The sequence below is a fragment of the Vanellus vanellus genome, assembly GCF_965231255.1.
Source record: "Vanellus vanellus genome assembly, chromosome: 6".
Lineage (NCBI taxonomy): Eukaryota > Metazoa > Chordata > Aves > Charadriiformes > Charadriidae > Vanellus > Vanellus vanellus.
In genome coordinates this window covers 2,159,050-2,178,625 of record NC_138911.1, presented here as the reverse complement: position 1 = coordinate 2,178,625, position 19,576 = coordinate 2,159,050, and the positions used below count along the sequence as shown (strand labels likewise).

At 49.9% G+C, this 19,576-nt stretch overlaps 1 protein-coding gene across 2 annotated transcripts; it reads right to left on the bottom strand.

The window, feature by feature from the left end:
- Positions 1 to 546: 546 nt before the first annotated feature.
- Positions 547 to 19,284, bottom strand: RAB3IL1 (RAB3A interacting protein like 1). 2 transcript variants are annotated; one of them, XM_082485935.1, is made up of 12 exons: positions 19,150 to 19,217; positions 17,082 to 17,133; positions 14,327 to 14,561; positions 13,804 to 13,899; positions 12,174 to 12,251; positions 11,325 to 11,540; positions 7,834 to 7,962; positions 7,609 to 7,721; positions 6,674 to 6,697; positions 4,671 to 4,770; positions 3,620 to 3,686; positions 547 to 3,204 (listed from the first exon to the last, which is right to left on the bottom strand). In XM_082485935.1, exons 2-12 carry the CDS (start codon positions 17,093 to 17,095, stop codon positions 3,122 to 3,124), a joined length of 1,155 nt encoding a protein of 384 aa, XP_082342061.1. In that variant the 5' UTR covers positions 17,096 to 17,133; positions 19,150 to 19,217; the 3' UTR covers positions 547 to 3,121. The 2 variants fall into 2 exon arrangements, with proteins under 2 accessions (XP_082342061.1, XP_082342062.1); XM_082485936.1 differs by lacking the exon at positions 17,082 to 17,133 and having other exon boundaries at positions 19,150 to 19,284.
- Positions 19,285 to 19,576: the final 292 nt, after the last annotated feature.

Sequence of the window (19,576 nt, the reverse complement as noted above, 5' to 3'; positions counted from 1 at the left end):
TCCAGAGAAGAGAAACATTCACTCTACACCACTAAGGGACCATTGGTAATGGCAGCTTCCGAAAGGTTCCCACCACAGTTCTGCCTCCACCTGCTGCTAGGAAAAGCAGGAGACTGCTCAGCCCTGCAAGGAAAGAGGAAGGAAGAAGATCTTTGGAATTACCCAGCCTTTGGGACAGCCAGCGCATCCCACGCAACGCTTCCACCCAGTAAACTGAACCAGATCACAGCTGAGCTGGAAGAGACCTCAGCCTTCCTCAGCAAGAACCACACAGACCTGCCTCATCACAAGAAATACCTGCAATAAAACTCTGTTTGCTATCAAAACACTGTCCCTTTGTCCCCTGGTGAAGTCCTGGGGCAGCCAGCTACAGGAGGGGTGGACTGACGAAGAAGAGCATTAAACCCCCAGTCCCTTAGGACACACGGTGGCAAAAGAAGCCCAGAGCACACCACCAGCCAAATTTGATTTTTCTCTTGGCCACTGAGCACACACGCCCCAACCAAACCAACCCCAGAACTGCAATCAGACCTTTAAAGAGGTTAATAGCAAATGTTTATTTTCCTTTAATAAAGAGCAGGGTGCAACCATCCCGCTGTTAACGGAGTGACTTCATATTCATTTACAAATTGTTCTCTCTGCTTCGTTTTCAATGTAAGACAACCTTATACAATGCATTTCTCAAATTCCTTTCATCTCAAAGTGCTTTACAAAGTGACACTGGGGGAAGGCAAAAAAATATCCCACGAACCAAAACATCTCCTACACAGAGAGATCATCTCATTCCCAGTGCTGCAGTGCAGCCACGTCTGTTGTGCAATGTAGCAGCTAATGGCACAGGATGACTAGAAGAGATCAAAAGGTCAGGGGGGAACAGATACAAGGAGAAACTGCCAGGGATAGAATTTACCTGAGCTGAAATCTGCAGCTGCGGACAGACATTTCTATTTTCTCCTCTGACAAAGCAGATGTCAAATTGCCACAAGTCTGCAGACACCAAAGAGACGCAGGTTTATCACTAGCTCAAGACCCACCCAGACTCTTAACCAAAGATGTATTTTCCAGGTTTTTCTTCATTTGAAACATATTCCTTTGGTGAAGAGTAGCAGATGTACACGCTCATCTAGCCAGGGTGAGCGGCACGAGCTGGGGCACTCAGCTGTGGGAAGCAAAAGCAGAACTGGGGTGTTACCAACTCGGACCTGCGGGTCAGCCCTTTCGGAGCTGAAGGAGCAGGATTCAAAGGTAGTACACACTGTTAGGAACGTGCTCTCTCAGCTCTGGGGACGACAACTCATGTTTCACAGAGCTACTAACCCCCGGCAAACAATACCCTATGCCAGTAAAGCTATAAGGAAAGGAGTCCCCTGAGGAGCAACTCGGCAGCACGCCGTGAGTGTGCTCAGTGACAGGAAAGCTTATGCTCACGGGGGTCTTCTACAGGAAGGTTTTCTCAGATCTGCTGCAAAGCTGTCCTTGTATTAAGTTCCAACCCAAACTTTTGCCTTCCCTGTCCCTCCCCTGGACAAAAACACAGCAGCTCAGTGAGTTTTCTTCCACTGATGATACAGAGTTCCTGCTGCAGCATCTCCCGGGAGGGGATGAAGCTTCATGGGGCTGAGGATGGTGATCTGGTTCTGGGCACCAGCTTGCTAAGATGGGAGTTCCCATGATGGCAGAGAGACAGGGTGATGTGCCAGTCGAGAGCGCAGAAATGCCACATGAGATGCAAACCCCAAGGTGGGTGGTGGCTGAGCTGATTCCACAGTCACTGAAAAAAAAGGCTAAATTTGCTACATAACACTGTCATGGCTTTTGCAGTTCTGTACAAACAAGCCTGGGCCTGAGCTCAAGCTATAGTGGGCCTCCACATTCCAACAGCTTTAGGCACATCCTTCCCAGCACATTTTGAAGTGTACAGGAACTTTGGCCGCATCCCACACACATGCACAGAAAGATGCCTCAGATTTCCTTACTGGGGATGGCAGTCCAGGAGAAGCTGGGTTTCCCAGTGGACGTGCATCTCTAGGTCTGATGTAATACTGGGGAGGAAATCCCGGGGCCTCAAGACTGTGCCCAGCCTGGGCATGCTGCTTCTGGAGACAAAAAAATCCAGCCTGGGACCACGGTTTCTATCTAAACAGTGGGAACAGTCCTGCCAAAGCTCCCTCCGAGCAGGAACAGCTCAAAGGCATGTTTGTGGGTGAGGTTTGTACCTAAGAGCACCACGGGTGACTTCCACACCAAGGACTGTCACAGGGTACTGCCCATCAAGGTCCACATCTGCCTGTGACAACAGCAGCAGATTCTCTAGACCAGGAGGAAACATCCTGCAGATTGCAGCCAAGCTGGGGCCAGCTGTGAGTTACACAATTTCTCCACTTGCTTTCTTCTGCCGAAGGCCCCAGGTGCACCGCTCCGGCCTCTGCTCCGGCTGTTCCCCCAGCCTGCATTACCCAGTGCCAAATCGCAAGCTAAAAACAGAAACAAATCCCTCTTTGTGATTCAGCTGGCAGAAAGCTTCTCTTGCAGGCTCTTTTAGAAGGAGCAAGGAAGTACTTGGAAACAGGCTGTTCATGGCTCTCCATAAGATTATTGTTTGCTGCTGGCGTTTAGGGGAGTAAGTGGTCAGCAGGACCTAGGTGTACAGCTGGGCACAGCACCAAAAAAATGAGTGGAACAGATGGACAGACAACCAGCATCTGTCCTGAAAGACTTGCTTACAAAGAAGGTCCAGGACTCCTGCAATGCGCAGGACTGGCCTCAGACTATGCCAAAGCAGACTGCATATAAAACCAAAAGATTTTTTTTAAAAAAATGGATATACACTGCATATAGGAGACTCCATAGAGGACAGTCTGTAGACGGCCACCCCAAAGCAGCCAGGGCCAGCCCAGCTCTGAGGGGGTAGCTTGGCAGCTGCATTCCAGTCACAGTTGGAAAAGTGGGACAGCTGAAGGTGGAACTTGTGCTTCTTGCTCCTTGATCAGCTTCAGGCAGAGGGAGGGGAGGGAGGGAGTAAGGCCCATTGCAGGAGAGGCACTGCATTCATCTGTTTGTCAGACTGCGTTTGACAAGCCGTTCCTGCAACAGCAGTCTCCTTCCATGCTCAGGCTTCTGCTTACATTTCACTGGGATAAAACCCAAGTTTGGCCAGGGACATCTCCCTCCGGAGCCGCATGACCTCCCAGTACATTAGCTCCACTGCAAAGCAAAACAGGTGTGGGGAAGAGAAGGAAAAAAAACACACCAAAAATCAGCAAGCAAGGCACAGGTGGACACCAACTCATGTTATGCTGTGCTCTCAATGCAGCCCAGCCACGTTCATCCCCAAAGCGAGGGAAGCAGACATGCTGGAGGGTCCAGCAGGCCAGGCCCATCAGGTCACCCCTAACCAGGTCCAGGGAAAAGCTTCCAACAAGCTGATGAGCAAGGAATAGGGGCATCTAACCCTCCCACTCACCCCCTTTCTTTTGTCATTTAACTGTTTCTCAAAGACACGGGGAGTTCAGGGTACCCCAAGCTGGCCCCATTCCTGTCACACTGAATAGAACTTCCTAATTCCTCCAATGGCCCACAGAAGGCATCCCCACTGCAGGCAGCTCCCATCCCCTCTTACCGTCCTGCCTCACCAAGCCCTGCTGGATATAGCGAATGTATGTGAAAAAGTTGCACACCGCTGTGATCTGAAGGAGAGAGGAAAAGAAAAAAAAAAAAAAAGAAAAAAGTCAGCTACGGAACTGCTTTGCCTGTCAAGAGGCTTGCGCAGCACCCAGCAGGAGAGCTCTTAATGTTCAGCACCTGAGAAATAATACCACGTACCACCAGATAAAAAAAAAAAAACAAACATCTGGGCATCTGCAATCCCATCCCAAGATACTACACTATCCATGAGACACACTGGGGAAGAACTCCAATCTACCGCAGCTTTGAGACTTAAGTAATCACTACTTAATGTGGCAGCAAAGTCTGTGATCTTCCTTCAAAGAGCCCTGTTCCACAACTGAATGAAAAATCTTTGGAGTTCAAGTTTTGTGCAGAAAGTGTGTGTGCAGGGAGGTAAAGGTGTTCACGACACAGAGTACTTCGGTGCAAGTGACAAAAATTGGTGAACTTAAGTCTACGCATGAAATCAGCTTTTTTCCCCTTCAGAAAGAGTCACATGTTGCAGGATCAGCTCTTCTGATATGCAACTCAGGAAAGCATAAACTTCTAAAATGCTCTGTTGTAGCAGGGCCCCAACAGCAACATTAACAAATCATTCACCTTCTCCCTTCCCTCCAAAGAAAGGACATCTTGTTCTTGTAACCATTTGAGTCACTGATCTGTACCGGAACAGTAACAAGAGCCAGCATTTAAGGAGCAGAAAATTACTGTGTTTTACAAAGGAGAATTAAAAAATAATAATAAAGCAAAACAATCAAAGCCCTGTACTGAATCAAACCACGGAAAGTGAACACACTGAAGACAGGTTGCCTGAAGGAACACAGGGCAGAGGCAGGGCTGGAGACGTGCACCCTACTCATCGAGTAAGAGCCAGCTCGACCTCAGGAACAAACTCAAGCCCCACAGGTCTCTGTCATTCTGAGGACTGACCCAAGAGCTCCTCCATCGCAGGGCTTGGAGCAATTTTGGAAGGTCGAGGCACGCTGGGAAGGTGGAATACTCACCCTGGCCCTGCAGGACGGTGAAATGTAGTAGTAATTCCCAGAATCCCCCAGCATGATGCGGTGCTTGCAGGTCCTGGCGAGGCCACTCAGAGCACATTTCCTGCAGACAAATTAAAAAACACTTCAGCAATCTAGTAGCACAGCAGAGCACAGCAATTCAACAACCTCAAGGCTATCCCCAAGAGGTGGAAGTAGGAGCTCAGAAGGTAGATGCTCTGTCAGTTCAGCATGAAGAGAAAAACCTCAGCTGCTATGAGCCTTTTGCTCTTTGAAAGATACCATAAACGACAAGTTTAGGAGACCTTAGGCTAAATAATTGGAACCATTAATTATTCCATGCCCAAGCAAACCAAGGCTGTACCCTTTCCCTGGCAGACAGCTCAAGACCAAACCCCACAAAATATTAAAGAGGTGAGGCTGGAGCAGAGTATAACAAATGTCATCTGGTCTCTGCACATCTCCTCCATGTTCCAGGCAATGCTTTTGCTGAAGGAGTTCTGCCCAGGTGTATCAGCTTTCCCGATGCGATGCAAACACCCTGACTGGGGACCAAACCTGGTCTCAAAACAGGTAAATCCAGCGTTCGAGCAGAATTCGCTCACGTTGAGAACTCAAAACAAGCCACGCTGCAGCCTTTATGCTAGGCTCCCATTAATTAATTTGGGTCTGATTTGAAGCTACTCTAAGTGAAGCCACATGGAGTGACTTTGTACTGACTTCAGGGGGCTTCAGATACGGCTTGCAGTTCCTAAGATCAAGCCAATCTCTTCTTGTGCAGACAGGGAAGAAGCTTGGCTTCACAATTCTTAGAGATTTCACACCAAGTGAAGAAAATAGTCTTTTCAAGACAGCTCAGCTCCCAGGGAGACCACCAAAAGACACAGTCAGCAGGGGTACAGCACGCCTCTATTTTCTTGCTATTTCCTTCCATTATTTGGAAGATGAATGGTTCCCAGCACCAGCCAGTTGCCCTTCCTTCATCACCACTCAAAGCAGTAAAGCAGAGTTTTCTGCTGCATAGTCATCACCACGTTCCCTGGAGACTTAGTGCCTGTGTGGTGGGAAGAGAGACATCACTCCCCAGTTGCAAAAATTTGCTCTGTGGGCCACAGAAGATGACAACGCATGGGAGCAGATGTTTCAGAGAGCTTCTGAGCATGTCTCTGTGCTTCCTTTCCACTGCTATCAAGGCAAATATTAGCTAAGGGTGGAAGCAAGTAAGTGTTCAGATACGATGAGAAGTAATCATTGCCCAAATATTAACACAACTTACAGGGATCAAATCCTCAAGAAGGTGCAGGATGACCAATAGCTTTGTAAACGAGATACCTTTAAGAGGTCCTAAATTTGAGCATTGCAGCGCACTGGGGGAAAAAAAAAAAAAAAAAAAAAAAAGACTCCTACTGGTCACTCTTGTCTTGGCTGATACCACTTGGTGTAACCCCAGCTATCACAATTGGAGCTAGAAGTAACCTAAACCACAGCATTTGGACACCTGCCCTTCAGCACTCTAGACACCTCAGGGCACTTTGCCAGACATGCCATCATGAAAGCCAGTTGTCCTCAGCACCTCCCTCCTGGCCAGCATTTTGCTCTGATGCTATATAGGCAATGTCACATAGTGGCCAACTCAGTCCCTGCCTGTCAAGACTCCTCAAACTGTTGCACTGAGGACCGTACAGCAGCGTACAGACAAGTAGGTCTGGTAGGTTCCGGCTTGGGCAGGGATCCCAGCTTTCTCCTTTCAGGTCCACAGCATGTCCAAAGTTGCCATAAAAATCAGTAGTTTGCATCTGGGAAGCAAAGGGGAACAAATTCCTTTGGGGTCCTTTATTACAAATAGCAAGATTCCTTACCATTCTGTCTGGGTGGAAATTAAACAGGGTTAAAAAGTTAGCTTAGTTCAGCTCTAGCCTCAAAGCCGCTAAATTGCACTAAGTTAGTAGCTTGTTAATGGATTAGAGATCTTTCATCACTGACTAAAAAATAAATACTTCACTTACGTTACAATTTGTGACCGGAACCCACTGTGAAGACACAAAAAAAAAAAAAAAAAAAAATCAAAAGGAAACCGGTAAGAATAAACACAGGATGGGTTGTTCTTTGTGTCAGGCCAGGCCTGACACATAGTCACGGAACAATTTGCCTAGAGATGACAGAAAATGCAGAAGAGAGTGGTAGGAAACCTGCATGTGAGCAACGTTTACTGTTACAGGAATACCTTTGATTAGAAGGTGCTCTGCTTGAAGGTCAAGGAGGGAAGAACAAAGAGAGAGAGCCCTGACTGAGCTTAAATTCAATAAATTAATAAAATCCCCTATCTTCATCTGGAATATCATGTCACTCCTGCCAGTGCTCCTCTTCTTTGAGGCAATCTCAAGTCATCTGTCACATCAGATACAGTCACACAAGCTCTGGAGCAGCCATAGCCTCAATTCTGATGGTAAGGCGACAGCATCAGGTGGGAAAGATGATATGCAACAAGAGGAGATCTCTTCCGACCTAGGCTCAAACTCACCTGGTGCACCAGCAAGGTCAGGAGCGCAAGGTGAGCTCAAACCTCACAAGAACATGAGATAACGCAGCTCTGACTTAATCCTTTCACCCTAGGTTATGCACAAACACACCTTCAGAGAACATTAAACAAGTTGCTGCCTTAAGGGGAAAAAAAACACAACAAACCTCTTCCAAGCAAAGGACACTAACACATCACTAGATTATCCTCCAAAAGAGTCAACTACAGTACATCAGCTGAGCTGAGCTAATTCCCCTTCTCATGTAAAGAGTTGAGCTGAACTACCAATGGTCATAGTCTAGGAGAACACTCAGCTGAGTCCTTTGAACTGTTCAACTCCACTGACTGAGCCAAACTCCACTAGATGGTACAAAAAGACCAATAGAAAGGAGAGGACAAGAAAGCATAAGCATGGTTCCTTACTTCGGCCCGCCGCACTCTTCTGTTGACACCTTCACCACAGGCAGTGTGTGGGAAGCAATCGGCTCAATGGTGAGTGTATTCTGCTCCACAGCCACTCGCACCAGCTCCGACAGCTGCAGCAAAGAGAAATGAGTACAGATAGAATGTGCAAAGGTCACTTCCACAAAGGTGAAACTTTGGTGCTGCCAGAGTGTGCGGTTTTTGTCCTCCTTTTCCAGCACTCACCTCCTGCTTAGTGAAGTCCAGACAAGGTCCTACATCTTCTCGATAAATTCTGTCCAGGAAGGAGCAGGATCTATCCAAAGTTGGAGATTCCTTCCAGGCCTGGAACTCAGCAAATAAAATGGAGTCGACCTGCAGCAAGTGTCCAAGAGGAGAGGGAAGAGCGAAGGTGGGTGGAGGGAGAGATATCATATCAGAAGGTATCTGTTACCATGCAGGTAACCTAACTCCGAAACATCTGCTTTGGCATCTACAAAGGCTCAGAAGTGTCTGAGGGAAGATGGCTTGCTCCAAGAACCTTTCATTTCCCACCCATCAGCTATTCTGTGCCAGACCGTCACAACCATACTGGGCTTCCTCTGCCAGAAACCTGCAGGCACCTCTCTATCCCATCTTCCTCCAAGACAGGGCAGCATCTCTGCTGCAGGAAAGCCACCACACAACCACCAAACACACCAAGCGCCCACTCGGCCCACGTCAGGAATGAGAGAGCAGCTGAATGGCAAAGCACAGTGGCAATGGCACCCAGGAGGCAGAGCCCTTCTGTAAGGAAGGGAGTGCTACAGAAAACAATGTAGTGGAAAAAGCTATTAATAAACAGCCATCAGCAGGACTACATTCAGTGAGCCAAAGTATGAGCTCACGGGGTCTGCCAGCCCTTTAAAGACCACTCCAAGCCCAGAACTCTGGTGTTTGGGGAGTCGCAGAAGTAATGGGAACACTGGACAGCCCCACAGGCTTGCAGAGGCAAGCTGAGTGTAGGAAAGGAAGTCTCTCAAAGCAAACTCAAAAAGTAGGAATAGCTTTCCCCATTTTAATGTCTGCTCATGGCCTTTTACAGGTGGGCCCGCAAGCATTATCACTCCTCAGCAGCAAGGGACCCAGGACAGAGCTTGCTCCCATCCCCTGAGCCAGCAGGAAGGTCACTCCCTCCATCTCTCTCTGGTTGAAAACACTTCAGTCTTGGAGATTCTCTGGGCATTTAAACCCCAGATGGATCATTAGCCAAACCACCAACCTGGCTGACAGGGCACCTCCTTAAAAGGCCAGCAAATCCTGTTAAAGCTGCTGAAAGGAAAAACAAAACTAAAGAAACCCTGCTGAGCAAGACAAAGAACATGAGTGAACAAAGCTGAAAAAGGCCTGGGTTCTAGCACACTCACTGTATGCTATGGATACTGCTCACTTGCTACCAGGAGACAGCTTCAGAGCCACAAGATGCAAAAACAAATTGAGAAAAAACCCAAGCCAACAAAAAAATAAAAATGGAGGTTAGCATAAAAGGAAGCTAGAACTGAAAGGCTGGAAGTGCGAGAGGCAGATGGGTACCACCCCTCCCCAGTGCTGTCCAGAAAGGTTACCTGCCGCAAGGATGAGGAAGCATCTGCCCCCAACGCCTGCCAGCCTGGTTCATAGGTGATGTGGATAGCCTTCCCAGGGAGGATACAAAGGAGCAGAGAGAGGAGAGCGGGTAACCCAGACTTTGAGGACAGAGGGAGAGACAGACAGTGAAGGAAAAGGTTTAGAGAGACAGGCAAGAAAAGGAGGTAAAAAACCTGAGACAAAACAGAAGATATGAAGAAAGGCTCAAGTCTTCCCTTCCAGGGAATGAAGTGTGCTGCTCAAGACATCACAGGGCCACAAGCCACAACCTTTTGACTTCAGCTTGAGGTACAAAAAGGGAACAAAAATTCTGCCATTTTTAGGCTCAATTTAAGATGGGGCACATTTTTTCCATAGAGCACCAACCACCAACACTCCGAATTCCAGGTTCCCTTTTATCACCTCTCACAGGCCACTAAGGAATTTGAGAGACGGAAATGAACAAGTTACCAAAAAAACACCCCACGCTTGAGATATAAAATTATTAGTCACTTTGGGATTTTAAGCCCCAGGACACATGCACCATGTGGAAGTTACCTAGACAAAGAAATGACAGGCCCAAATCTTTAACAAGCAAGTCACAAGAGCTAGCATTTCTCTAAAGTTTGTCAACATGAGCTTTACCAAGGTTGAGCCAAGAGCAGAAAAATGAACTACCAGTAGGCAAAAGTTATCTCTGCTTACTGTAGGCAGAGGGCAACTTCTACAGGGTAGTCAGTGGTTCACCAAACTGGGCTCTCAGTTTGGAGCTCCTCTGTTCCGAAAGGAGGAATGTTTAGCATTGGGAGAAGTCACAGGACCTTAAAAAGATTAAAAACTTTTTCTTCCTGGCCCTCAGAGCAGCTTCTAGCTGACTGCATTTGACCCCAACTTCCAGCACATCTGGACTGTTCCCTGCTTGACCAAGAGAAACCAGTGCATCAGGCCTCCACAGTTACTGAACTGATTTTTTCCTTTGCCTTTCTTTCTGACGTAGCCTTTGTTCCTCCCTGCCTGTGAACAGAGTTAAAGATCTTCGTCTCTCCTTGCTACTGCAGTCTCGGGACAATGGCTATTGCCAATGTTGCCTGAAGCATTTCATCCAAACTCTAGCAACAAGAGCACTACGCAGAAGCTGACAAGGAACATTCACTGAATCCACTGCCAAAAGCAGAGGTTACCAGTGTTGCCAGCACAGTCCTGTTTGGTGAGAGTATTAATTTCACAAATGGCCCTTCTGCACACATTCTCACACAAGCCAAGTGACCATGTTCCCTCAATAATTCTTCACGACAGAGGCCGCAGCTCCCAAAAAAATCACTAGGGAGAGAGATTCCCCCACCACGTTCTCACTCACTTTCATTCTTCCTGACTAAGTGCCATAAGCTGCCTCCTTTTTGCTCCCCAGGACAGCTGTGTACACATCTGGCTAGTGGAAAGTTCCCAGGCAAAAAGGTCCTGCTTACACCCATGGTCGCAGCAGATGAGGGACTATCAAAGGATCACCAAAGGGAATTAAACAGGGTTTGTTTGGAAAACAATTTACAAATCCTTTCGATGCTTCTCTGCCTAGTTCCTTCTAGTGAGGAAAGAATGAAACATAGTTAATTAAATGTATGCTCTGCAAAGGAGAGCAAGAACCGTGGCATGCCCAAGAACACAGAACAACGGACAGAGACTACAAGTTGATGGAGGTGTCCTGGTGTCCAAGCCAAACTAGGTAGAGAGAAGAAACAACAGCAAATCACACCAGAGCAGGTAGTGGACTCATCTATCAAGATGCAGCTGAACAACTGGCTTCTGCTCAGCAACTTCTGACATATCCACTCTCAGCACCTGTAACTCCTGGATCTGTCCATGCCCTCCAGGGATCCCTCAGCTGCTTCCTCTAGCAGTTGTCCTGACGCAACCTTGAACGTGCTTCCCAGAAGGGGAAATCTCCACAAATGGAAACCCTCCGGAGCCTACCTCAGCACAAATTTAGGGAACAAGCCAGATTACTGCACAGACTGCTTCTCCCAACACTGAAACCACAGAGCTCTCCAGGAAGCCAGAGTCAGAAGCTGCACAGCTCCTTGAGCACAGTGACAGCAGTGGCTCCAAGGCCGATGCAGTGAATGGCCCTCACTCACCTCTTTGCACTCATGACTGACTGGCTCTGGAGTCACATTCTGGCTGGCAGCTGAGACCATTGCACTGCTGGTGCTCTTATTTCGTCCATGGCCCTTCCTGAAGACAGCTTTAGAAGGGCTCTGGAGCTGAGGGTGCAGCTCCCGGTTCGGAGAGGAAGGTGTGGATGTGATCACCAGCGTCTTCAGGGCCGTTACCTCTGCTTGCAGCATGTCGATCTGGGGAAACAAGGCAAGAATCAACAGCACCTTTGGCACCTGCTGAGCTCGAGCTTGCCGCACCCCACCAAACACTAAAGCCACAGGGAACCAGCTACAAGCCCAGTCACAAAGCCTTCTCCCCATTCTCCCAAATGCCCACCATCACCCAGAATTTTAACCAGGGCTAAACAGCAGCTATTCAGGAACCCATCCCTCTGGCTCCTCAGTCTGAGCACATTTTGCTCCAGGCTCTTTTTAGACCAAATAACCCAGAAGAAATGCGTCTCTCTCCTCAAGAAGGAACCAGTTGAGCAGCCCTGTGATGCAGCCTTGTCAGGAAATTCCAATTCCCCAGATCCCTGCTCTAATCATCCCCACAGCTGTGGCAATTAAACATCATATCACTTCTCTGTGGTTCCTCTGGCATCCATTTCTCAAAGGAGAGCTGGCTCAGCAGCAGACTGCAAGGATGCCTTTTCGCCCCTCAGTCAGTGTCTGCTGGAGTAGGAACAGAGTAAACGCAGTATCTCAGAGAGACTGAGCTGCAGGCACTTTACTCTCCTCCAGCCAACAAACAGCACCACGGCCAGGCTGGGCAGGGGTGGCACCAACCTAGCACAGAGATCAAGTCACAGAGAGTGCAGTTCTCACCTTCCCCCGTGCCTCCCTCAGCTGTTTCTCTGACGCCGCCTGTTTAGTGTTTGCTTCTCTCACCATCTTGTGCGCTTCCTGGACCAGAGAGAATTTTAGTCTGCCTGTTTGCAGCCCCAACTCATAAAACCACCAGGGCAGGCCGAAGCTCTGCCATATCGCATGCTCTGGGCAAGCAAGCAGGGGGACAGACATCACTGCCACATCCAAGGGTTTTCCTCTGTCAGCTGTGAAGAGCCTGCCCCCAGAATTTCCCAGACAAAGCTCTCAGTGCCAGAGCCCAGAGTGCATCTCCCTTCTAAAAGCGTGCTTGGCGATATTAAAGAGTTTAGCTGGCTGAGTCCCAAGGTCACCTCCTTCACTGATATGGGCTGCTGTGAAGAAAGCCAGAAGCAAGGGCCTGCCCCTCCTTGCCCTTGGGAATTGCTTTAAAGCCGAGGCTTTAACATTAGCACCCACCTGTGCTACATCACAGCTGTGTTGCAGCTGTGTCTGCACCCAGCCCAATACCTCTGTGACTCTGACCTTGACTCAGACTCACTACCTTGGCTTCCTGACTTAACCTCAGGCCTATGTTGTCACTGCAGACTCGCTGGTTGATCACTGGACTGTTTTCTGACCCCAATTGCTGTCTGTGGCACAGATCCTGATCCAGCCTTGCTGCTCCACGTCTTGGCTCCTTGCTGGTGAGATCACTGCTCTTGCCTGACTTGTTATTGCACTTTGCTCCCACTTCCCTTGCAGAGCGGCCAGCCCTCACTGCTCTGCAACACAGCAGGAGCTGTAGTTCAGATGGGGGCCAAATGGTAGAGCCTAGCTTAAAAGCATCTCCCACAGGAAGAGGGGAGCTGTGCGAGTCCAGCTAGGGCCTCCCCACAGCGCTGTCTGGAAGCAGCCTGTTGATGGCCACCAAAGGAAGGGGACAGCCCTCAGCTATACTATCTCTAAATTCACCCTGAGCCCAGGCAGTTAAATCTCCAGGAGAGGGATGCTCTCTTGGCCCTCACGCTCAGCATCAGCCTGTGTTTCAAAGGTACAGATGGGCTCTGGCTTTCCTCACTGCCCAGTCAGATCCAGACACCAGAGCTGCTGGTAAATGGGATTTTGCCAGGATAGAGCTTGGCAAGAACCACATTACAAAAAAAAAAACAAACAAACCAACCAACAGGCCTTCTGAACTCTCACTGGAGCAGAGTATATGAGGACATCCAGCTTGTTCCCACCCCAAGGGCTGACACGAATCATCTCTATTACACAGCAGCTGCTGTCCAGACTACAGAACAGGCACGGGAGAGGGACAGGGAGCTAACGCTTAGCATCAGCTACAGGCAGCCCCACATCTGTTTTTGCTACCAGATGCACAGACCCATAACAACCATGCTCTTTATGCCACCCCACAGCCGCTAGAAGGGGAAAGAAATGCATGCAAATGCTCCCCAGGAGCAGGTACAAGCCCCTGCTCTGAGGTTCTGCCTGCAGCACTACCCAGTTCTGCTCCAAATGGGAAAGAGCAACAGGGGAAAGGAGGAAACTGTGGGAGGACGTGGCTGGAAGTTCAGGGAAAGCCTGCTTAAAGGAGTTGGATGTAAGCTTAGCTTAAGAAACGACGAGAAAAGGAAGAGGGTGGTACCTCAAATAGGCTAGCTGTTAACTCCTCTAGTTCCTGCTCCAGTTGTTCTCTGACTTTTGACAATCTCTCACATTCTTTGTCCTTCAGCTTCAGCTCCTGTTGAGGAAATTGAAAGGGATGCATGAGCTCATAGCTGGCCCCAGTAGTGTTGATGCCCGCCCACCGTGTCACCAAAGCCATCTCTCCACAAACTGTAGCAGGTGTTTCAGGCTGGAATTGCTCGCTTGCCAATAGCAAGGAGGCTCCATAGTAAGCACTACCTGCCTCAAGCTTCTTTCTACAGCAGGTTTCCAGGACTAATTTGGATGTTGGCATGGAGGCTTTGGGTCAGCCTAGCAACTGATGTCCCGCTGCAAAGCACTTTATGGTCACTTCAGCTCAATCTCACTTCTCTCCTGCCTGCTCCCGACTGTGGCACAGCCACATTCAGACCCTGCTCCCCTCAGCACCAGCTCTAGGACAACTCCCACTGCTCAAATCTGTGCCGCCATCCTCAGGTGTTCTCACAAACTCTAGGCCTTACCTTTTGTGCTTTGTGCAGCTCTTCTTTCAGGAACTCAGATCCCTTTTCCCGGATCTCCACTGAAGAGCTGCGTAGACGTGACACATTGAGCTGCTCGGTGGACTGGGTCTCATCCCCACCTCCAGCATCCTGGCATCCAGTCTCCGGCTCCTCCTTGGTGCCTTTGGATGGCATTAGTGTCTTCCAGTGTCCCACAGCAGGTTGCTTCTGGCTGTCTTCCTCAAAATTGGCCTGGCTGTGGGGTACCAGCACAGTGAAACTTTATATGGGGCGATTCACAGTCTTCCTCTAACACTCGCAACGCTTCTACCTCTAGCTTCTCACAGGCACTGCAGTGAGGCAGGGAGGGCGATGGTGTATGAAAAGGGCAGGACCGGCTTAGAGGACCTGTTTTGTGCCCAGCACCGCCAGTTCTTTTACCCTGCATTGCAGGCACTGCGTCCCTATTGAATCGTTTCACCCTTTTGCCATGGATTGCTTCCAGACCAGCAACAGAAGAGATGACAGTCTAAAATAAAGACTTTGGGGGAAATCTCTACTCCTGCCCTAGGATCTTTAAGAATTGCACCAAGTCTAGTTTGAGAGGCCCAGACGGCACTCCTTTTAAGAAGGGCTGGTTTCTCAACAGTGAGTACTCCCTCACAGATAATTCTGGACACACAAAGCTTACTAGGCAAAGCAATGCTATTAGTAACGCCTGGTTTTACCCTTCTCAATCAGCATGTCCCAGATACTATTAACTCGGGATAAAGCAGGAGAATTAAAGACAGCTGCTCCAGGAATCGCATTCTTGCCTGCTTTCCGAGAGAAACAGACTGCAGCTGGCCTGTTTAAAACTCTAGTATAGTATACACCCAATAGACCCAAGTTCAGAGACACTGCTTCCCCAACTGAAGAAGAGTAGCAACAAAAAGCGAGTACAGCTTTCCCATTCCCTAGCAACATACAGACCCTAATCCCCTCCACTACAAACCCAGCCTTCCTCTCCCTGCTTCCGAGGGGAAGGATCTATTTTTAACCCACTGGTTTCGCACCAAAGTTCTCCACAGAGCTGCCTAAACCAGTGTATTTCCATTAAGCTGAGGTGAAGTCCTATTTTTCAGTTTCAGTGGCTGGCAAGGAGAAATGTACTAGAAGGAAGAAACCAGAAGAGTCACCCAGGACACTGTTCCCCAGTGCTCAGTAGGACTTTGTCAACAAATTAACACAGACCCTGGAAGAGGCCGATGAGTTTAGTAGGCTTTGCAGCTGCTGGGGTCTTACGAGAGGAAAATGTAGGCTTGGGTGCCTGCATGATAGGACACCGCAATCGTAGTGTTGCCTAGAGCACACGCATCACCCCTTCTTCATGCATTGAACTGTCTTCATGTGGTCACTTGCCATTTGAAGTCAGCGGGAGTGCAATCAAGCCTTGCACACGTGGAAGCCTTCTATCATGTTCAGCACACAACGCGCTACAGATTAACCTGCTGCCAGTTATCTGTGGGTCACAAGCCTTGGCTGAGCTGCGGTGCTGCCCTCTTCCATGCACAGCACCAATCCCTCCTCCCGCACACTCCTTCTGGCTACTGCTTCTTGCCCACTACCTTCTCCTGCAGAGAAGCTATCCCCTTGTTTTGTTAGGTTCACTCTCTCTCTTCCCTTTTCCCAATATCTGTGTTTTCCTCTCCTGAATTTGCCCTACCTCCTGTATTCCAGCCAGGCCACACTCTTCACCCTTGCTCTGACTCCAGCCCCATACTGGGCTTACATCCTCAGCCATATACAGCTCAAAAGAGCCTTGTTCTCCTTCATCTCACTCAAACACAAAAGGCAGTCAAACCATAAGGCCCAACTACTGACAGGCCTTTTTCTCCTAGGCTATGCCACCTGGCAACAGCATGGTGCTACCACCTTTGCTACTCAAATTGCTCCCTTTCTGCCCCCCAAAGTTGTCCATCAGCAACAGTTGTCCAGAGTCATCTTCCAAAGAGGAAAAGAAGCAGCAGCTACCAGCTAATTCAGCTCAGGTACCACAGAAATGCATGTGGAAAAGCACACATGGAAAACTCCCTGAACCATCAGAAGATGAAGAGCACAACATCATCGCCATGCCATGCCAACTAGACAGAATTTTGACTACAGAACTGGGGGAGGAGGACATGCAGTTGGTATCATAGATTTTTCTGACCTCTCTGTTGAGCAAGAATGAGTAAAAGTGCCAGAAGGACAATCACACAGCAGTGCTAAGAAGGTAGGAAAGGACAGAAACAAACTGGTGTCTCACTGACTTAACCTGGTTTTACTGAACATTTACTGGGAAGATCTAGAAAAGGAGGCTCATCCTGGTGATAGTACTAAATTTGGAAGTGTCGAAAATAACATAAAAGGGCGCGTTGGGGAAAGGGCAAGAAAATAAACATTAGTTTTGGCCAGAGGAAAAAGGACAGACAGTGCCTCCAAGCAAAGATAATCCATCTTGAGCTATTCAGCATGCTGGGACTGCTTGATAAAAGCAATATGCACAAACATGGAGGGATACGCCTGACTGAGCAAGCCATGACCAACGGGAACTCCCAGACCGGCAGGCTTCTACAGTTTGAAGTGTGAGAGAGCACAGAAGTGCGAACTACATGGTGTTCAGAGTGTGTATTGCCTGCTCTGTCCAGTTAGGCTGCTCTGTCGGCACATTCGATTAATCAGAGGAAAGGCAGAACCCTACAGAAGAAATAAAATGGTTTAGAAAGGTCAAGATTAGCTAACACAGATCACTTACCTAAACAGTGACATCGCTAACAGGATGAAGCGGTCTCCAAAAGGTCCAAACACTAAGGGAGGGGAGAGATCGAGCACAAGCATGACCCAAAGGAAGGAATTAAATCCATTACACAAACGTGGGGATGTAATGAGATCAATTAATCCCAGAGATGAGGGGAGGTTCTCTGCGATGGATTTGCCACAGAGCATGCCAGAGAGGTCTGTTCAACAGTTAAACCATTCCTCAGGTGGCATAGTGGAAGCCCTCTCTGCTGTGGACTTTTGAGATTAGACAGGGTAAATTGCAGAGAACATCTCTCCAGGTTTTCATGCATTAGAGAGGAAACACACCCGAAGGGGCCCAGCCAGTCCAAGCACCTCCAGCTTCTGTGAGCAGAACGAAAAAAAAACAAAACCAACAGAGCATAGAGGAAAAGCTAGATTCAAAACCAAGCAGCTAGGGGAAAAAAAAAAAAAAAAAAAAGCAGCAAGGAAAAGGGACATTTCAACAGTCCACCAAACTACTAAGACAGCCAATCTAACCCGTACATAACAGGAAGAAAAAAAACCAACGTTGTTTCTTTACGACTCTCAAGTTCTCAGATGAGAGTTGTTTGTCTTGGGATACAGGTATTCCAGTGTATTTCCACATGCTATGGAAGAAAACTGGAAGACACAGAGGAATGAAACAGTCCCACCCACACTCTGTAATGCCAAGGGACCTAAAAACCTATCCTGAAAAATCACCCCATCTTCTATGACAGAATAGCACTTTCTCCAGGCCGTGCAAACAGAATCCCCATGAAAGCGCTGGCTGCGGTGGCTTCCGCCCAGCCAAGCCCCCCATCTCCCGCTGGGGCTTTGAAATACATCCCCCATGGAGACCAAAGGACCACCACATACACTCACACCCTCTTGCTATCACTGGTGGCTATCTTTCCTGTAAAAATATATCATATCCTAAAGGTCCCACACCGACACAAGAAATGCAAACTTATACAAAAAAAAAACCCCAACACTCCACAAGCTTTTAAAGTTGGATTCTGTAGAAAAAGCAAAAAAATGTGCAGGATCTGCACTTTTTCCAGCGGGCCCCACATGTTTCCTGCAGTGCTGATCTGACAGGGTTATTTCCCGTGCAAACAGCCTGTGGGTCTCTCCGGGTTAAACTCCTGCCCTCAGGCTTGCAAAGAGGACCCGACTTTTCCACCCCCATCAGAACAGAAGCCTGAGCGCTGCTGTTCTGCACCGCCACGAAGCAGCATCGGTCCACAGCCCGCTCACCACCAGCTCTCAAAAGCTTTTGCAAAGCATATGTTCTGTTCTATTATAGTGTAATGAACAATTTATAAAATCACAGAAAAGTTTGGGTTGGAAGGGACCTTACAGACCATCCAGTTGCACCCCCCTGCCCTGGGCAGGGCCACCTCCCCCCAGCCCAGGTTGCCCCAAGCCCCGTCCAACCCGGCCTTGAACACCCCCAGGGATGGGGCAGCCACAGCTTCTCTGGGCAACCTGCGCCAGGGGCTCACCACCCTCACAGTGAAAACAATTCTTCCTAATATCTATTCTAAATCTCCCCTCTTCCAGTTTGAAGCCATTCCCCCTCGTCCATTTGTCTCAATCCCCCACCGCATCCTTTTGCCCGCGGGTCGCTGGCGGACACGGTACCTCCTCATTCTGTCCCCTTGCCTGACTTCCAGACAACCGCATGCACAAACACACGCCGGCGGAGCCTCGAGACCGGGCTGACCCGTGAGTTTTTCAGCTCCAAGGACGCAAAATATTAACAGCAAAACAAACAAACCTAATGGAAGTCCAAGGGGAAACTCAGCCCGGCTTCTCCTGCCCAGACGCCCTCGTCCCAGCCACCCCAGGGCGGCGGGGCTCGGGGACAGCCGCCGGCTCCCACCCCTGCCTGCTCTGGGAAGGGGTATGTCCGGCCGCCACACGCCGCCGGCCCGCACAGCCCGGCTGCCTTCCCCCGCCACCGGCCAGGCCCCGCGCCCCGGCCCCCGGTCCCCGGTCCCCGGCTCACCGCCCGGAGCCTCCCTCCCAGCACGGCGCTGCCGGGCTCCCGGACCTACCCCCGCCGCATAGCTGAGTCCTACCGCTGCCGCTGCTGCCGCTCACGGCGGAGGCGGAGGAGCGCCCAGCGCCGCCGCCGCCCCCATCGCCCGGAGCCGTCCCCGTCCCCGGCGCCGCCTCAGGGACGGGCTCGCGCCGGCCGCGGGGGCACCACGTGATCCCGGCGCGGCTCGCGCGGTAGGGGGCGCGCCTGCGCACTGCCTCCCGCCGGGGCACAGGGGAGAGAGCGGGGGCGACGGCCGGGCCCGGCGGCGGCGGGGGGGGGGGGGGGCCTAGGCCTTGACGCCGCCCTCGGGCCCCACCACCACCGCCGCCGCCGCGTCCCGGGGTCGTGGAGCCCAGCCCGGCTCCTTGGCGGCATCGCGGCTTCTTGGGTACGCGGCCGGAGGGTGGTGCTGCGCTGGGACCGGGGTGGCAGCCGCTTGT

Excerpts from the sequence above, each read along its gene's own strand:
- RAB3IL1 (XM_082485935.1), bottom strand. Across the intron at positions 12,252-13,803 it reads TAACAGCTAGCCTATTTGAG|GAAGCGCACAAGATGGTGAG; the intron begins GTACCACCCTCT and ends TCTCTGGTCCAG. Across the intron at positions 4,771-6,673 it reads TTCCGGTCACAAATTGTAAC|GAAATGTGCTCTGAGTGGCC; the intron begins GTAAGTGAAGTA and ends ATTTGTCTGCAG.